General features: G+C 41.2%; 1 protein-coding gene across 1 annotated transcript in view; it reads left to right on the forward strand.

Annotated features, from left to right (window-relative positions):
- Positions 1-2,945, forward strand: part of mdga2a (MAM domain containing glycosylphosphatidylinositol anchor 2a) — a 154,534-nt gene extending 151,589 nt beyond the window's left edge. Inside the window, exons 16-17 of the mRNA XM_041812905.1 lie at positions 767-866; positions 1,762-2,945. Of these exons, the coding sequence (XP_041668839.1) occupies positions 767-866; positions 1,762-1,850 (189 nt within the window). The 3' untranslated portion in view covers positions 1,851-2,945. The remainder of the gene's footprint in view (positions 1-766; positions 867-1,761) is intronic.
- The last annotated feature ends 17,800 nt before the right edge of the window (positions 2,946-20,745 follow it).

Raw genomic sequence — 20,745 nt, forward strand, 5'->3', positions numbered from 1 at the left:
GAGAAGAGAAATGATGAAGACAGGAAAAAGAGTTAGCGTTAGAGCTTCTGGATTCTTCTCCCTCTCCTCAGCTTCTGTTTCTAAAATCCTCTGGATGTGAATGCAGGGACCGTCAAAGACGTTCCTGATGCTGAAACATTTTAACGACTGTACGGGCCTGTGGAGTTCTTCTTTTAGTGCTCTGCTCAGGCTCCATTACAGCACGCCATCCTGGCTTTACCTAGAGTTATAGACCCAGCCACTTTTTTAATCCACTTTTACCACTTTTTTTACCCATTCTTGCCAATTGAATCTTTTTTTTGCCACTTTCGTCTAATTATTCCTACTTTTAACCTGTTTATGTTCTTTAAAAATCCAATTTCAACAACTTTTCCACCATTTTTTTGCCATTATTCACTAACTTAAGCAACATCTTTTCCCCATTTTAAACATGTTTTTAACAAAAGTTATTTCATTTTAAGCTTAACTTTCTAATGAGCCATGGTTTTGTTTGACCTCCATGACCCCCAGTTTGGCTGCATCCCAAAAACCTCCCCCTTTACCCCCCTAATGGGCAGCCTTGTCTCCACATGACTATTCTAGAATATTCATGGCTGTTCAACCACCTCCAGGTACAGTGGGGGTCCCCAGACTCTAGCACCTATATTTTTGGGGTTGCAGGCTGAAAAGGTTGAGGACCCCTTCACCACACAGATCAAGCTACATGTGTCTGTTAGCTTCTGCTACATCTGTGGATGATAAATCAGCTGATCTCTCTCTCTAACAGATGGTGATCGAGGGCGTTCGAGGCTCTGGTATCGAGGGAGATATCGCCATCGATGATGTCACCATTGAAGAGGGCGAATGTAAAGACCCTCCTCCAATCAGTGAGTGTACTTTCTCAGAAACAGAACCAGAAACTTTGATTGTATCTTTTTTTTTTTTTGACACTATCATTAGTTGTTCTTTTTCTGTAGTCGCTAAAAAACAGAATTTATTTTTATTTTATGAAACAGGACAGTGTTGAAGCAGTTCTACATCAACATAAAGCAGTCACTTCTCTGCATGGAGAGAGCCTGGCCTTAACCTTTGACCCTATCAATGATTCAAAAAACACACAAATATGAGGCTGGCCTCATGGTTTGGTCTCTTCCCTTGTTCATGGGTTTAAATCCGGCCTGTGGCTCTAGTCACTGTCCCATCTATCACTAATAAAAGGAAGAAAGCCCAAAAATCAATCTTTAATAAAAAAGACTAAATATATTAAAATAGAAAAATATAGAAAAAAAAATACAGATTCCTGGACGACCAAAATTAGACAATTTATAAAAATAAAAAACTAAATAGAGTGCAACGATTGATGAAAAATATGAGGAAATAGGTTAGAGTCCTGGACAACAAATATGAGATATTTTTAATGATCTAAAAAATAAATAAATAAAAATAAATGGTAAAAATCCTAGACAACCAATTTTGACAATTTTTTGGAATGCAAAAAAGAAAGAAAAATTAAATTTCAGAGTCATAGGATGATTTAAAACAAATAATTAAATATATAGATACAATATTTGATAGGTAAAAAATCTAAATCCTGGATGACCGATATCTGATAATTAAAAAATGTAGAATAAAAATAACAGAAATTGTAGTCCTGCCAACCAAAATCAGACAAGAAAATTAAGAAACACAAATACACAAAGCATGAAAAAATAAATAAATAAACAAATAATAACCTTAAAAATAAAATCTCTCTCTCTCTCTCTCTCTCTCTCTCTCTCGCAGATTTAAGGTCACTCGCCCCGCCCTCCTCTCCTCATATATGGCAGCTGTGCGTCACTCTGAGTCTGGCTCTGATTGGCCGGCAGAGGTGACCCCCCCCCCCTTGAGACACCGTGACTTTTGACTCCTCTGACCCTGCCCCGTTTTAGTCATTTGTCCATCCATTCATCTTCATAATCATCATCATCATCATCATCATCATCATCCCCCCACCATCGACACCCTCCACCCCTCCTCCTCCCCCAAACTACCAAAGACTCGGTCGGAGCTTCAGAGAGACTTCCCGCCAAGATGGCTGACACAAAAGGTCAACGTTCCCATGGAGACGTCGAAAACCATGGTGATCTAAAACATTTATGAACCTCTCCATCACACACAGAGAATAATAACATGAATATTTTCATCTTTAATCTTTTGGTAAAGAAACAGAAAAGGCTGACGTCTTTATAAATTCATCCTCAAACATCGACATCACGACTACACTAGTGTGTTTAACAGACCAGTGTCAGAATCAGGGGGGAAAGGGAATTTATACATAACAATGTTTTATAAGTCAAGGTGAACTCTAGGCATTAAAAAGGAGCAGACATAAACCACCACCAGAGGCCGCTTTATCCTCTTCCTTTAAAAAAAAGCAGGAGCTGGGTCCCAATTCAGGGGCAGCATCCTTGAATAACCTTTATCATGCCTTACTCCTTTGTTAAGAAGCACCATATTATTCATAGCTGCCTCAAAGCAAGAGTACATGACTGCATCTTATAATAAAACCAGTTATTTTGAAGGTTACACAAAGTTTCATGCTCGTTTCTTCTTTCAACGTTTGTATATTGCTGGTCTTTTATTAGAGTTTTTAATGCAGTGATCAGATTATTATAATGCATTTCACTGGCAGATCTGTTTTTCAAATGCATGCAGTGATGCATCTAAAACGTTTTCCAGAAGCAGATAAAGCCGATAATATCTCTTAATGTCTGCAGTGAACTAAACATAGAGCAGAGATACATGAGGGCAAGGGAAATGTTTCTTTACTTCATGCTTTCATGGCCGTTTTTGTTGCACTTTCTTCAGGTTTATAATCTATAGGCTTGTTTTGAAAGTGACTGGGGGCCGTATTGATTTAAGAGAAGGGCCACATAGGGCCACATAGGGCCCCTAGGTGGGCAGGGGCTCGCCCCAGCATTCAAGTGTACTTCTCAGCTAAACTGGCACCCATGAAATCAGGAGCAGTGGCGGGTTCGCCTCACAAAGTCGATGGATTGTCCAGAATTATGCCTGTCATCAGGCGGATCAATCTGTCAAAGCTTAAATCTGATTGGCTCATGATTGGCTCCATGGAACAGGATGTGAAATATTCAATGCCATGGAAAAGGATGTGAAATATATCCCATGCCATGGAACAGGATGTGGAATATATTCCACACCATGGAACAGGATGTGAAATATATTCCACACCATGGAACAGGGTGTGGAAAATATTCCACGCCAAAAAACAGGATGTGGAATATATTCCACGCCATGGAACAGGATGTGGAATATATTCCACACCATACAAGTTATGAGGCCTCACTGCTCCTTTAAATGTTATAAGCCGTGTCCCAAATCAGGGGCAGCATCCTTCAAAGGTCCTTGTCCAAGCCTTTCAGCCTTTCGTTTCAGAGCTCCACTGTTAGGTCTTTGTTGAAAATCTAATGCAAAAACTATGGAGATCACAATACCACACTTTTAAACTTTTATGAAACTGTTGTAAAGTTTAAATATTATTTGTTACCATAGAAACAAAACAATGTTAGGATTCTTATTAGTTTACTCCAGTGAAACCTCGACCTTTTGTTTTCAGCTCAGCGCCACAAAGCACAGAGAAAAACGGCGCCTAAGTCAGAGAGAAAGAGGAACTTAAAGCTTGAATGTCAACTTCCCTCCATCCTTCCATCCCTACTCATAACCCCACCATCTGCCTCTAAGCCCCGCCCCCCAATCCACAGATCAGAAGTACTGTACGAGGAGCTCGACGGCGGTCTGGTGTGGCGGACAGGCGATATTTTTAAAGAAAACTCTACTTTTTGACGTCCGTCTGTCTGTCTGAGGAGGAGCGTCCACCCTCTGCCATGACATCAAGTGCCTTCAGACTCACAGAGGAAAAGACCGCCGAGCCGAGGACCGCCGCCGCCATCATGGAAACAAGAACTGTTGGACATCTTTAAGTCTTAAAGACGGAGGAGAGAAAAACACTGAACAAATACGTCCTCCTCTGATTATGCAGAGAATTTCCTACAGATTATTTTTCTCTTGTTCTGAAAAGACAAAGAGGATTCTGGGAAGCCATGTTGGATGGTGTTCAGAAATAACATGATGAGGACGCCACGAACAGGACGCTCTTTTGTTTATTTAACAATTTAAAGAACATGCAATCACATTCTGAGGATTGGATATTTCAAAATAAAAGACTACCCTCTGGACGTTTTTCCGTCCCAGCCAATGGGATTCCAGCATTTGGTCGCTCAGAACTATTTTTAGTATTAAAAAAAAAAAATCAGGAGGGCGGAGACTGTGACGCTACCTGAGACCATCGGTTACCTTAAACGAGAAAAACAGGCGGAGCTTTTTGGAGAGAGAAGAGAGAGTAATGTATTGTAAAATTAAATCTTATATTGTTCCTATTATATTATAAAGGCGGGAAATTTTCACACTTTTATTTATCTATTTATTTTCTGTTTCTATGAGGGAGGGGTTTCATGTCAGACACCTTTATTTTGTTAGTTTATGAAAAAATCCAACAGAAAGTCTGAATCTGAGAGTCTGGGTTTATTTTATTGGTTTCTGTGCGAGGAGAGACGGGTTTGTAACAGCTGAGGAATCATTTCCTGTAGATTAAAATATAAATTTTAAAAAAGCACAAGTGTTTTTAGTTAGAGTCAACATCACAGCTGTGGTACAGATTCATCACCTCTGCATCATATGGAAGCTCATTTCTGCCAGAAAACAGGAAGTTAAAACGGCTTTGTCCAAAACCTGATAATGCCAAACTAGCAGTATGCCAGAATTCCCCTCATATTTCCTGGATTAGCCAACATTTTTAAGGTCCTGCTATACCACCCAACAGTCACAGGAAGTTTAGTCCATTTTTGGGCATTCAGACACCGTGTGGTAAAAGCTTAGTTTAATATCTGATACCGCTAACATGGGCGGTCTGGGCATCTTCATCTGGACTGGCTTGGTTCTGTAGACACAACATTAAAGACCGCCCCGTCGGCTGATCTGCCTTACTCCGCCACTAAACAGGAAGCATGGCTTTATCTATGTCAGTGTTACTTAACCCTGCTCAATCACAGAGCAAAATTGTTGAGAAATACATTTGAAAGAGCCACAATTTAAGTGGTGAAAAGTGGCAAAAATGGGTAAAATTGGCAATAAAAATAAGTTACAGGTGGTAAAAATGGTCAAAAAGAGGCAAAAATATGAATTAACCCTTTAAAGCCTGTTGTATCATATTTGATAGATACTTTTATGATACCTCTATCTCATCAATATGATCAGTATATTACTCAAAAAAAAAAAAAAACTTCTGAATACAATCTGATAAATGATAAAAATGCCCTCAAGTGGATTAGCAGTTACCAAAAACACCTAATAAATAAAATGAGATACAAAATAAATGTATGTTAAATTTTATGGAAATTTAGAATTTTTTGAATTTCAGTAGAAAGTTAATTAATCATCTCAGTTCCATAAAATGAGAATTTTCTGGCTATAATTTGTATTTTTATTCAGGCGGTAATGGGTTAAAGGTGGCAAAAATGATCAAAAGTAGGGATGCACTGATCCACTTTTTTTCAGTTCCGATCCAATTCCGATAAACATGTTCCGATACCGATACTGATTCAGATATATATATGTATATATATATATATATATATATATATATATATATACACAGTGCTTAACAAATTTATTAGACCACCTGTTATATTTGTCTCAGAGACCATCCAGCATCATGAAGTGCTTTAATGCGGACTCTTTCATTTTCAATGAGCTCTCCACGTTTTACCATTTTGAACAAGAATGAAGAATTTCAAACTGAATTCACCTTTTTATACGCAAATTTAAGCCGGCTCACTGGGCTTCTCTGAGAAGTCAGAAATGAATCAAACATAACATTCAACCGCTAAAACTTAGGATGTGAAATATATTCCACGCCATGGAACAGGATGTGAAATATGTACCACATTATGAAACAGGATGTGGAAAATATTTTCGCGCCATGGAACAAGATGTGGAATATATTCCACGCCATGGAACAGGATGTGAAATATATTCCATGCCTTGGAACAGGATGTGAAAAATATTTTTGCGCCATGGAACAGGATGTGAAATATATTCCACGCCATGGAACAGGATGTGGAATATATTCTATGCCTTGGAACAGGCTGTCAGAAATGTCAGGTTAGAGCATTGATTCAACAATGACACTCTTTACTAAGAAAAATCAGATAAAAACACTCTTTTCATTGCAGGCTTCTCAAGGGCTGCTGCCAGCTGTGGGCCCCGGTAATCAGGACCCTTTTCCCCTCTGTGCTCTTAGTAAAACTGAACAGACCGTCAGTGTTGCAGTTTCAACCTTTATTTTTTTTATGTCAGATTTGGGCTTCCATACATTCCGACTCATCTTTAAACATGTCTAAGATGAATTCAACCTGAGAGTTGATTAAACGGCGGTGAAAGTCTGCTGGTTTGTTCTGTGCTGAAGGTGACGGTCTGTGTTTGAGTGAAGGTTTTAACTCCCAATCATCCTGAAAACAAAGAAAACAGAGGCTTTTATGATGTGTGTTAAAGCTTCTTCCTTCACTATTAAACCTGTTTTTACTGCAGAGGCCGGCGTTTTCTCTCCATAATGATGCTGAAAGCTGATTTCCATCTCTCTCACATGAATGTTTGATGAGAATCATTCAGCAGAGGATCTGTTAGATAACTCAGATAAATATCATTCCTCTTTAATGTTCTGTTGATTTTATTTTCTCACCCCGTGGCGACACTTTTCCTCTCAGCGTGTTCTTCCACTGCAGCAGATAATCAGATTTTTTATTAAAGCTCCTGTGGGTATCAGTTTATCCTCGCCGCATCATTATCACATTAACGGGCGTCGCTGGAATCTCTGGAGATGATTGTTTACCTCTGACGAACGCCAGCGGCACTTTTCACTCAATTATTCATGTTTTAAATGTACAAATTAAAGCTGTGATGATTGCAGTCCAGTTACACAAATGAGACGCAGTTTTCATCCCAATGAGAGTAATGACCCCGCCAGCTTCTCACAAACCACCGTCATTATCATAATCACTCTGTACGGAAGCCTGGAGAAGTCAAACTTCATCACAGAGCATGTTTAGAGACGACGTATGTCCACTAGAGAGCTGCCAGGACTAAAGAGACCGACGACGGAGGTCTGAGGGAGCCGTCACCCCCGTCGTTTAAAAAAGGGGCGTTCCCCTTCGATTGGACGTACGTGAACACGACAGCTGAACTCTGGGAACAGAAAAACCCAGCAGAGACTGCTAGAAACAGGTGGTTTTGGTCTTTCAGTTCATAATCTACCCGGCAACAGTGACTGGACTGATTCCTCAGACTACAGTAGGAGTGTCAGCTGTAGCAGCAGAGGGGGCGTGGCTTATTACCACTGCTGATAAAGTAATAGGACTTGATTCTAGTCCATCAGATCTTTGCACCACCCTCGGTGCTCTAAATCCTGTTAGATAAATAAAAAAATCATTTTTATTCACAGCAGGATGTCGATCTGACGACATTTACCCTCCTTCATTTATGCTGCAGCTCTAATTCACGACGGATGTCCTGCCGACAACGCCAACCGTCGTCTGTGTTTGCTTTCCTCCGTCTTTGTTCCTGTGAGGGTCTGTCAGAAATATTTCCACATACAAATATACATATAAATAAACATTTACATAGTTTTTCAGAATTTATCTACTTTTTTTCATAAATCTGAATTATTTCTCTACAGCAGTGATTTTTTGCTCATTGACAAGTTTTACAGTTTAATTTTATTTTCTTTGTAAAGAGAAAAAATGTCGCCTCTCTAGAGGAGGCTTCTGCAGTGGAAAAACAACCTCTGCATCATTCATGAGCTTTGTTTGTTTGTTTGTTTATGAGGGGGGAAAGAAAATAAAAGTTTTAAAAACACAACTGTGCAGAAGTTATTTTTATAACTGTGATTATTCTCTGCAATAGATTCTCAGATCAGTGTGACTACAGGTCGCACTGCATTAATAATATAATAATAATAATAATAATAATAATAATAATTATTATTATTATTATTATTATTATTATTATTATTATCATCATTATTATTATTATCATTATTAATATTGATAATATTATTACCATTATGGGCTCTATGCACGGCAGGGGGCGGCGTATTTCCGGTGGAAAATAAGACTGGCTGTCATCTTCCACCTAACGATAAGTGCTAGGCCAAAACAGAATCTAAACCCTCCTATACTGCCTTAATTTGTCCATGTCATTGTTTTTTTTTGTTTGTTTGTTTACATTGTTGTTTGTGTTTACTCTACCATCATCGCTTGGCGTCCAAACATGCTAAAACGATGTTTCAAAAACAGGTTAAAAGCACTTCTGGACATCGTTGCTGCGTGCTGCAATGTACATCTTCAGCTAAATTTAACTCGTCATCGACAGTCAGCTCAGGTAACTCACGCAAACAGCGAGTAAACCGCAACGATTTTGCCATCATACGCCATTCTCTTCTCCCGACTGGAGGTGTGGGAGCGGTCTAATGCCAAATGTGGAAGCAGTTCGTGCATAGAGCCCGTTATATTATTACCATTATTATTATTATTATTATTTATTATTATTATTCTTATTAGTTTCATTATAATTTTTTATTGTTATTTTTATCACTTTTTTATAATAATAATAATAATAACTTTTTTATTATTATTATTATTATTACCATTATTTTTTTTAATTTATTTTTTATATTGAATAAATAAATAGCCTACAAATGTACCAGTGGAGGACTTTCTATCAATATGTCTTCATACTACATCATGGTATTAATATGTGTGTTTGTAGCTCTGTGAGGACCCGTAGCTTTGGTACCTGAGGTTTTAAATTTTAACTCTCAGTCAGATTTTATTCGGTTTGCCTTCAAAAAATAAAATTAGAGCAAAATATCTTCCGGAAAAGTTACAAAAACATTTTTTTATTTATTTTAAAATCAATTAATCAATTTTTTCCACATTAATTTACATCTTTCAAGAATAATTTTTTAAAGTATTTTTCTCAAATGTAGCAGGTCTTCTTTAATTTTTAGAGTATTGCTGATACCTTGTAGTACTGGATACCTCATACCTAGATATTTTGGCATATGCAGAACTGTGTGACCTGTTATTTGAGGATTCTGTCAGTGAAACAAAACTGAAATGTATTTTTTTGGGTCCTGGGATGCTGAGCTGTTCCTAGATATGAGAGATCTTCCAGATCTTTTTAACCTCTACACTAACGAGCACACTGACTGCTGACACTGTCTTTAGACTTAGTCGCCCCCTGCTGGACGTCAGAAAAACTGCACGTTAAAGACACCTCGGAAATGTCTGCCCCTCTGTAAAAGACTAAAGGCTGCAGTCACCTCTTCTCTAACATGTAAGGGTTAAAATAATTCTGTATTTATGAGAAGGATGTTTCTAAGAGAAAATATCAGTTTAATAATGAATTAATAACAGGATATAATAAAGGACTTACAGTGTAAACATCCATCTTCTCCTGGGGTTGGGTCACCATGGCAGCAGGTTTTGTAAGTCTACCCAGACATCCCTGTCCTCAGAGACTATCCGGCTCCTCCTCAGGGAGTCCGGGCGGTCCAGGACCAGATGGGATGTATAATCCCTCCAGAGAGTCCTGGATCAACCCTGGTACCCTTTCTGTCCTCATCCCTAAGAAGACTCCAGTGAACTCCTTCATCTGGGGCAAGGACTGGCTCCCTACCTGGAGGGAGCTTTAAAGGCAAGGATGGAATGTTTTTATAAGGATGCCATCATCTTCAAAGGTAAGGATGGAATGTTTTTGTAAGGATGCCATCATCTTTAAAGGCAAGGATGGAAAGTTTTTGTAAGGATGCCATCATCTTTTAAAGCAAAGATGGAATGTTTTTGTAAGGATGCCATCATCTTTAAAGGCAAAGATGGAATGTTTTTATAAGGATGCCATCATCTTTAAAGGCAAGGATGGAATGTTTTTGTAAGGATGCCATCATCTTTAAAGGCAAGGATGGAATGGCTTTTATAAGGATGCCATCATCTTTAAAGGCAAAGATGGAATGTTTTTGTAAGGATGCCATCGTCTTTAAAGGCAAGGATGGAATGTTTTTGTAAGGATGCCATCATCTTCAAAGGCAAGGATGGAATGGCTTTTATAAGGATGCCATCATCTTTAAAGGCAAAGATGGAATGTTTTTGTAAGGATGCCATCATCTTTAAAGGCAAAGATGGAATGTTTTTATAAGGATGCCATCATCTTTAAAGGCAAGGATGGAATGTTTTTGTAAGGATGCCATCATCTTTAAAGGCAAGGATGGAATGGCTTTTATAAGGATGCCATCATCTTTAAAGGCAAAGATGGAATGTTTTTGTAAGGATGCCATCATCTTTAAAGGCAAGGATGGAATGGCTTTTATAAGGATGCCATCATCTTTAAAGGCAGAGATGGAATGTTTTTGTAAGGATGCCATCGTCTTTAAAGGCAAGGATGGAATGTTTTTGTAAGGATGCCATCATCTTTAAAGGCAAGGATGGAATGGCTTTTATAAGGATGCCATCATCTTTAAAGGCAAAGATGGAATGTTTTTGTAAGGATGCCATCATCTTTAAAGGCAAGGATGGAATGTTTTTATAAGGATGCCATCATCTTTAAAGGCAAGGATGGAATGTTTTTGTAAGGATGCCATCATCTTTAAAGGCAAGGATGGAATGGCTTTTATAAGGATGCCATCATCTTTAAAGGCAAAGATGGAATGTTTTTGTAAGGATGCCATCATCTTTAAAGGCAAAGATGGAATGTTTTTATAAGGATGCCATCATCTTTAAAGGCAAGGATGGAATGTTTTTGTAAGGATCCCATCATCTTTAAAGGCAAGGATGGAATGGCTTTTATAAGGATGCCATCATCTTTAAAGGCAAAGATGGAATGTTTTTATACGGATGCCATCATCTTTAAAGGCAAGGATGGAATGTTTTTATAAGGATGCCGTCATCTTTAAAGGCAAGGATGGAATGTTTTTATACGGATGCCATCATCTTTAAAGGCAAGGATGGAATGTTTTTGTAAGGATCCCATCATCTTTAAAGGCAAGGATGGAATGGCTTTTATAAGGATGCCATCATCTTTAAAGGCAAAGATGGAATGTTTTTATACGGATGCCATCATCTTTAAAGGCAAGGATGGAATGTTTTTATAAGGATGCCGTCATCTTTAAAGGCAAGGATGGAATGTTTTTATAAGGATGCCGTCATCTTTAAAGGCAAGGATGGAATGGCTTTTATAAGGATGCCATCATCTTTAAAGGCAAGGATGGAATGTTTTTATAAGGATGCCATCATCTTTAAAGGCAAGGATGGAATGTTTTTGTAAGGATCCCATCATCTTTAAAGGCAAGGATGGAATGGCTTTTATAAGGATGCCATCATCTTTAAAGGCAAAGATGGAATGTTTTTATACGGATGCCATCATCTTTAAAGGCAAGGATGGAATGTTTTTATAAGGATGCCGTCATCTTTAAAGGCAAGGATGGAATGTTTTTATAAGGATGCCGTCATCTTTAAAGGCAAGGATGGAATGTTTTTATACGGATGCCATCATCTTTAAAGGCAAGGATGGAATGTTTTTATAAGGATGCCATCATCTTTAAAGGCAAGGATGGAATGTTTTTATACGGATGCCATCATCTTTAAAGGCAAAGATGGAATGATTTTATAAGGATGCCATCATCTTTAAAGGCAAAGATGCAATGATTTTATAAGGATGCCATCATCTATAAAGGCAAGGATGGAATGTTGGTGAAGCTGGAGATGTTGGGGCTTATGCCCTCCTTTTCCTAAATAGGTCATAGTAGCAGCTTAGGAAGAGTGGGTTTCAGTGTCCTTGGAGCTCAGTAAGGGTCCCGTCCTCAGTCGGGGCCCTGGGTGGTCAGCTCCCCCTCTCTGTTGGTCCATCTATGATGGTCCTGGTTCTGATCCAGCTCTCCCCATCCTGTTCTGCTCTGCCATGGGTGATTTGTATTCCTCCATTACACTAACGGTGAAAATATAATTCATAGTCTTCGGGGGTCCCGACCATTCATCAGCCATGACACGATGCTGCCGCCTCAGGAGCGTCGGCGTCTCTCGCCTTGTTTATTTCCATTCGTTGTTTACTGAATGCGGCCGGCGCCTTGGAATCCTAATGGTGCCCATTCATCATCTCTCAATTGATTTTCAATTGCAGCGCTGCAGTGTGTTAAGCAGATCAGAGCGGGCTCTGTCTACTTCCTAGAGTGGATATAAATGGGTTAGTAAAGCCCTGAGGAGCAGGCTGCCGGTAAATGCTGGGACGAGCCTTTAAAGTGGTTTTGAGTTTGACTGCTTCCTGTTCTGGCCTGGTTTATGTTTCTGTTATCACTACGTTACAAAATAGAAACTCCACGTGCTGCATGCCGACTGCCAGAGGTTTTGACAGCTGTCTGCTTCTGTTCTTAGACACACCTGTGCTAATTATGCAAACGCCTCCTTTAACCAGTCTCTCTCTGATTGGTGAATCATGAACTCTGACCTTAACTGAGTCAGTGAGGCCTGAAGGTCTTTAGATGTTGTTCTGGGTTCTTCTGGGACCTCCTGGATGAGTCGTCCATGTTCTCTTGGAGTCATGTTGGTAGGCCGGCCACTGCTGGGAAGGTTCACCACTGTTCACAGTTTTCCCTATTGGTGGGTAATGGTTCTCAGCGGTCTTTTAGCCTACTTCACCGTCAGACCTGGGTGTGGATAGTGAAGGTGAACTCAGCCTTGCATAAATGTGGATCAGGACTGTGCTAGCCTCCATGCTAACTTTAGCTCCTTTTGGAGCAGAAAGCATGCCAACAAGTTACTGTCTGATGCAAACGTTCCTTTAAAGCTGCTTCAGTTTTGTTTTTAGTTTCATATGAAGACATGCGGTGACGACTGTTGGGTCACGATCCGGCCTTCAGTGAAAACGAACCAGCTGAGGTTTGGTAAAGCTTATCACTGTGAACACAGAGCTGATAACAACATTCTGTCTTTCTAGGCAGCATTAGTCCACTTCATATGTACATAAACCCATGAAATCAGTTGTTAAACCTTTCATGTTCACATCCTGCCTCAGTGAGATGTCTGATGGCGTTCTCCAGCTCTCAGCGGAGCTCCGACGCCTTCACGCTGCCTCCTGCTGTCAGTAAAATCCAAACCCAGTCTGCCTCATGCTGAAGGTGGGAACAATCACTTTCCCCTTCTTTTATTCTCTTTGAGTCATGAGTTCAAACGGCGGCACATCTCCTCGTGGCGTCGACAGATCTCATCGAATTCCCTCTGGAGTCGGCGTAGAGGAGGCGGGAGCGGGAGTGGGGGGGGGACTCCGTCTCCATCGTCTTGTTCGGATCACAAAAGCTTTTAGAGCAGCTTCGTTGGCTTGTCATGTGAACACAAAGCCGCTCTCTGATCCGTCAGATCACCTGATTGAACCCGACGCCTCATCAGACGGGGAGGTGAGACAGAGCGAGGATCAGCCGCTCAAAACGTCTTCATTTAAATCTGACAGGAAGAAGACGAGGACTGGAATCAGCCGCTACGCCACAGATCACCGCTGAGAGGAACTGTAGAGGAAGAACTGCAGTGTTTCAGTCCAGCAGGAGGGCCTGAGCTCAGACTTTCTCTCAAGTCGGATCATTCTGATTCATCATCGATGGTGAACTCAGGTTTTGCACTCCTGGAGGTCTGCTGCCTCACTAAAGGGCAGCTTTAGAGCTCAGGAAGTTGTGGTGTTTTACTTTGTACATTTTGATTTATTGTGATAACTTCCGGTTTCCGGAGTCACCTCTGCTGGCCGCTAACTTTACTTTGTGTTCCCTGAGGCAATCACCCCCCCCCCCCCCCCGGTGCTGGGGAGAGATCACACCTGCAGCGAGTTCTCATCAGGAGGGACTACTTAAGATCGGCTGCAGCTCTCCACCAGCGCCTGAGTTTTGTCTACCTTCCCTCGTGGTAAACCTCTGCTCCAGGCTCACACGTCTTCTCGAGAAACCTTCAGAGAAGTCTTCAGCGTTTATTGTAGACCTTTTGAGTTATTTCCAGTGCTTGTGTTTTTGTGACCTGTTCTAACGTGCCTCCTCCTTTCTTTTCCAGTGCCTCACTCCCCGCTCACTGCAGCCAGCTCCAGCACTCTCTCCCCCTCCGGACTCTTGGACTCACATTCCCTGATTGCTTACCTGTGCAAATAAAACTGTTAAAACTGCTCCTCTGCCTCCGCATCCTGGGTTCTACACCACAAATCATACAACAGAAGTGAAATGACACCTGTCCAGCCCCCACACCAGTATGCAGCCCCCACACCAGTATGCAGACTCAGGAGGACTGGGACATTAACCGACAACCGTCTGGTTTCTCTCCTCACAGATGGAGCCACTGCTGCTAGAGTAGACGGTAAAACTAAATAATACAAGACAAAGAGACTACAGACTCGACTCTGACTCAAAGTCTGAGGCTCCTGCTAATTTATTTTGTCAACTTTTTTCTTGTGCATCATAAATACAACCTCAATATCACAAAGCCCTGTGTCTGGAGTACAAGCAGCCTCTCCACAGGTGAGGACTTCACCTGTAGCTGCAGACGGGGACAGCTAGAGGGCAGTACAGGAAACCGTCTGGGGGTCGTACAGTGCCCTCCTCTAATTTACTGCCCTCTGGACACCTTCGAGGCAAAAATGGACACGTACAGAAAAACTGCCATTAAATCAGCATACATCAATATTTATTTCTACTTTTTTTTCATAAATCTCTTTAACAATTTCAGACCTGCTCAAAACTACCAAACATTCAATAATTTTCAAGATTTTAACCCTTTAAATGCCAGTTTGATTATTTGAAATATTTTATTTTTTTACTAAAAAACACAAAAAGTGAATTAGTTTCCATAAAATAAATAGTAGAAAGATGGGGCTTTGGGGGTGATGAGAGTCTTAGATGGGTCAAAGATTAGTAACTAAATTGATTTGATTGCATTAATATTTTTTACGTAAATTCCATGAGAACTTTTGATCAGCATGGCCTAGTGTGTCGTCTCTGCGAGGTTCAAGCTGATTCGATTTACGGCCTGTGAGCCTTTACATTTTGTTCGGAGCCCTTTTTTCCTGGAAATTTTTATTTTTAAAAGGCAAATTGCCGGCTTCCTGTTTGAGATAGGTTAGGGGTGTCAGCGCGTGATTTGTGGGTCTCGATGAGACGAGCGTTTCAACATTGGTTTGATCTCTCTACGACATTCCTACTGGCCGTGAGGGCCGTTTTAGTGTGCCTAGGTGGCGCTAGAGAGCACATTTTGGCATGTTTTTTTTTCCATTTTTATCAAATTTTTTGCTGAATCTGAGGTGTGTGCCAATTTTGGTGAGTTTTTGAGGATGTTTAGGGGGTCAAATTAAGATTTAAAGCGCTGGTGGAATAATAAGAAGAAAGAAATGGACCAGATACAATAGCTCCTACTAGAAGAGGTCCTCGGACCCTAATTAAGGCTGCAAGCAGCGATAACGGGCCCTCGCAATCCGTTGCATGTCAAGGTTGCACGAAAGCAGATACGAAGCAACCGTTGAGTACCAGCAACAAGTCGCGCTGCACCCATGGGTTATGTGAGCTTTGTAACACTCACACTGTCACAGGGACAGATGGTGATATCCGTCATGTCCAGAGCTTGCCATTATTTTGGCAGTAAAACTAATGGGAAGGAGGCATGCACCCTGAAAATTCTGAATGCAACTCCAGAATATGAACAAATCACTGGACTGTCATTTTCACAGCTCCTCTTTCTGCTCTGCTTGGCTCAGCCACTGTTTCACCTTCTCTCTCTCCTGCATGCTTGTAGCCTCACTCCCTCTCCCTCGTGTGCTCGCTCACTCCACAGGAGAAAAATGACCGAGTGGCTAAAAGTGTTAACTGAATGTTCCAATCATTGGTGATGAAGATCGACCAGAGGAGCAAATACAAGTTCGTTTCATCATTTTTATCACTGCTTTTATGGAGATGTGCAACTCCAGTATGAAAACAGCCTCCAGCAGCAAAGATTATCACTCATGGAGATGTGCAACTCTAGTATGAAAACAGCCTCCAGCAGCAAAGATTATCACTCATGGAGATGTGCAACTCCAGTATGAAAACGGTCTCCAGCAGCAAAGATTATCACTCATGGAGATGTGCAACTCTAGTATGAAAACGGTCTCCAGCAGCAAAGATTATCACTCATGGAGATGTGCAACTCTAGTATGAAAACGGTCTCCAGCAGCAAAGATTATCACTCATGGAGATGTGCAACTCTAGTATGAAAACAGTCTCCAGCAGCAAAGATTATCACTCATGGAGATGTGCAACTCTAGTATGAAAACAGCCTCCAGCAGCAAAGATTATCACTCATGGAGATATGCAACTCTAGTATGAAAACGGTCTCCAGCAGCAAAGATTATCACTCATGGAGATGTGCAACTCCAGTATGAAAACAGTCTCCAGCAGCAAAGATTATCACTCATGGAGATGTGCAACTCTAGTATGAAAACGGTCTCCAGCAGCAAAGATTATCACTCATGGAGATGTGCAACTCAAGTATGAAAATGGTCTCCAGCAGCAAAGATTATCACTCATGGAGATGTGCAACTCACGATGGGAAAAACGTCTTCAGCAGCAAAGATTATCACTCATGGAGATGTGCAACTCAAGTATGAAACCAGTCTTCAGCAGCAAAGATTATCACTCATGGAGATGTGCAACTCAAGTATGAAACCAGTCTTCAGCAGCAAAGATTATCACTCATGGAGATGTGCAACTCAAGTATGAAAATGGTCGTCAGCAGCAAAGATTATCACTCATGGAGATGTGCAACTCAAGTATGAAAACAGTCTCCAGCAGCAAAGATTATCACTCATGGAGATGTGCAACTCTAGTATGAAAACGGTCTCCAGCAGCAAAGATTATCACTCATGGAGATGTGCAACTCTAGTATGAAAACGGTCTCCAGCAGCAAAGATTATCACTCATGGAGATGTGCAACTCTAGTATGAAAACGGTCTCCAGCAGCAAAGATTATCACTCATGGAGATGTGCAACTCCAGTATGAAAACAGTCTCCAGCAGCAAAGATTATCACTCATGGAGATGTGCAACTCTAGTATGAAAACGGTCTCCAGCAGCAAAGATTATCACTCATGGAGATGTGCAACTCTAGTATGAAAACGGTCTCCAGCAGCAAAGATCATCACTCATGGAGATGTGCAACTCTAGTATGAAAACAGTCTCCAGCAGCAAAGACTGTGGATGGTAGAGATGTTCTACTCCAGATGTGAAGTCTCAGAGAAAGTGCAGCTAGCTTTAGCCTGTGTTAGCTCAGTCTGACAGGTCTCTGCCCTTGGATCATGAGGTTGTTGGTTCAAATCTGTGGATTTTTGAAGGTGCTGGTGTAAATCGCTGACTCAGGAGTAAAGAGGACTGCCATAGAGTTCAAAGGTTGTGGGTTTGGTTTTTGGTGCATTTTTAAGTCCAGCCCCCAAAAGCAGAGACCAGATCCTCTGAGAAACAGGATCAGTGTGTGTCTCAGTGGATGAGTGGAAAAGCTGACTGACTGTGGCTCAGGAGGTCACTGGTTCAAATCTCACCATGGGTTCATCTTTTAAAAGTCTGAGTCCACATCTAGACTTCAGTAGACCTGGTCTAACCAATGTCTTTAAGTTTTCAAGATCTGAGTCCAGATAAAGAAGGAAAAGCCCCTCTGAGGCTCTGCTGCAGGTCTGGCTCTGTAGCCTAAAGAGATAGTGGACTGACTCAGAGTCTGGAGGTTCCAGGTTCGGTTCCCATCTTGGTCTCAGTGAATTTTAAAGCCCCATCCTGAACAAAGAGGATAAATGCACCAGGAGAAGAGATGGTAGCGTGAAAGGTATGGCGGCGGCGGCACAGAGGACTGGACTAGACCAGTTCTGCACAGGGATGCTGGGGTTCAAACCCCACTGTGGCCGGTACCTGGATCAAGGCATGCCTGATGGAGAAGGGGGGACGCGGCGCGGCGCCCCCCCGGGGAGCCGTCAGAGATGTAAGTAGGGGGTTATGCAACAAAAACGCAGACACAGCTGGAGTTTTACAGGATGGAGTTTTTATTTGCATGGATGATCACTGAGCCCCTCATGGGGACTTCATCTCCTCCACTGTACAAACAGGAAATACTCACCACGCTCTCCTCCAGGGTCAGGGTACCAAAGTATACTTTATTTTGAAAGGGCATTTGAACATACGGAAATCAAGAAAACAGACAACTTCACTCGTTTTTCGATTCTGGACACAAATGGAAAAACGAGTGAAGTTGAAGTTTCCTGATTTCCGTACGTCCAAATGCCCTTTCAAAATAAAATATACTTTGGTACCCTGACCCTCCCGTCCTCCTTCAGGTCCTCTCTGGAAGGGCTACCTCTGCTCACTCAGCAGCCTGCAAACAGAAACCACATGAACTCACATTCAACAGAAATAAGCCAGACTAATGTAACAGGTGTGTGTAGACTGTTAGAGCCAGGGTAAAGCCAGACTAATGTAACAGGTGTGTGTAGACTGTTAGAGCCAGGGTAACCCAGACTAATGTAACAGGTGTGTGTAGACTGTTAGAGCCAGGGTAAAGCCAGACTAATGTAACAGGTGTGTGTAGACTGTTAGAGCCAGGGTAAAGCCAGACTAATGTAACAGGTGTGTGTAGACTTTAGAGCCAGGGTAAAGCCAGACTAATGTAACAGGTGTGTGTAGACTGTTAGAGCCAGGTAAAGCCAGACTAATGTAACAGGTGTGTGTAGACTGTTAGAGCCAGGTAAAGCCAGACTAATGTAACAGGTGTGTGTAGACTGTTAGAGCCAGGGTAAAGCCAGACTAATGTAACAGGTGTGTGTAGACTGTTAGAGCCAGGGTAAAGCCAGACTAATGTAACAGGTGTGTGTAGACTGTTAGAGCCAGGTAAAGCCAGACTAATGTAACAGGTGTGTGTAGACTGTTAGAGCCAGGTAAAGCCAGACTAATGTAACAGGTGTGTGTAGACTGTTAGAGCCAGGTAAAGCCAGACTAATGTAACAGGTGTGTGTAGACTGTTAGAGCCAGGGTAAAGCCAGACTAATGTAACAGGTGTGTGTAGACTGTTAGAGCCAGGTAAAGCCAGACTAATGTAACAGGTGTGTGTAGACTGTTAGAGCCAGGTAAAGCCAGACTAATGTAACAGGTGTGTGTAGACTGTTAGAGCCAGGTAAAGCCAGACTAATGTAACAGGTGTGTGTAGACTTTAGAGCCAGGTAAAGCCAGACTAATGTAACAGGTGTGTGTAGACTTTAGAGCCAGGGTAACCCAGACTAATGTAACAGGTGTGTGTAGACTGTTAGAGCCAGGTAAAGCCAGACTAATGTAACAGGTGTGTGTAGACTGTTAGAGCCAGGTAAAGCCAGACTAATGTAACAGGTGTGTGTAGACTGTTAGAGCCAGGGTAAAGCCAGACTAATGTAACAGGTGTGTGTAGACTGTTAGAGCCAGGTAAAGCCAGACTAATGTAACAGGTGTGTGTAGACTGTTAGAGCCAGGGTAAAGCCAGACTAATGTAACAGGTGTGTGTAGACTTTAGAGCCAGGGTAAAGCCAGACTAATGTAACAGGTGTGTGTAGACTTTAGAGCCAGGGTAAAGCCAGACTAATGTAACAGGTGTGTGTAGACTGTTAGAGCCAGGGTAAAGCCAGACTAATGTAACAGGTGTGTGTAGACTTTAGAGCCAGGGTAAAGCCAGACTAATGTAACAGGTGTGTGTAGACTTTAGAGCCAGGGTAACCCAGACTACAGTCGTATGCAGCTAAAAGTTCCTGGCTCAGTAAAGGGGAGTGGTACGAGGATTTCACACCCTTCCTCATGAGGATCACACACAGTCGACAGTGGTAATGACTGTCTCTACTTTGGTTTGAAGAACAATAAAAAACAAACTTCAGGATCATTTAAACCAGCATAAAGTGGTTCAAAGAGAACCAATCAAATCTGTGGAAATACCCCAGATCTAACAAACATCAAACATGAGTAGGTTTGATGATTTTTCTACTGCTTCATTCGTCTCTGTGGACTTGAAGTCAAAATTTTAGACCTGGTTTAGACAGCTTTAGACTAAAATCCTGATCCAGTTGAAGTCTGGTCACAGACAGTTATTAGTCTGAATGAGTCAAACTCAGCGTGGGGCTTCATTGGGATGGTTTGTGGCTCTTTTATGTCTTCATTTCAAATATTTTTCCCCAGAAAACCTTAAAAAACTTTCACCTCATAATGATCCACATCAGTAACATTAATCAGTTTGTTTCCTCTCTTCTACAGGAGGCTTTAATCGTCAACCTTTATTTTTCTCTTATTTTTTTCATCACCTTATTTCTAATTCTTCTCCCTTTTTTGACACTTTTAATCCATTTTTGCCTCTTTTAGCCCGTTTGTGCCTCTTCTTCTTGCCAGTTTTGTAGTTTTTGCCACTTTCATCCTGCTTTTTGCTATTTGCAATTCTTTCCCCTTTTTGGCTTTTTTTTTTTTTTTTTTTGGCCACTTTTCACCCAATTTAAGCTGCTTTTAGCCTTAAATGACACTTTTTACCTTTTTGTCACTCTTTGCAGCATTTTGCCCATTTAGTCACTTTTCACCAATAATTTACCACATTTTGCCACTTTTTGACTTTTTAACTAAATT

This window comes from Cheilinus undulatus, linkage group 18 (genome assembly GCF_018320785.1).
Source record: "Cheilinus undulatus linkage group 18, ASM1832078v1, whole genome shotgun sequence".
In the NCBI taxonomy this organism is placed as follows: domain Eukaryota; kingdom Metazoa; phylum Chordata; class Actinopteri; order Labriformes; family Labridae; genus Cheilinus; species Cheilinus undulatus.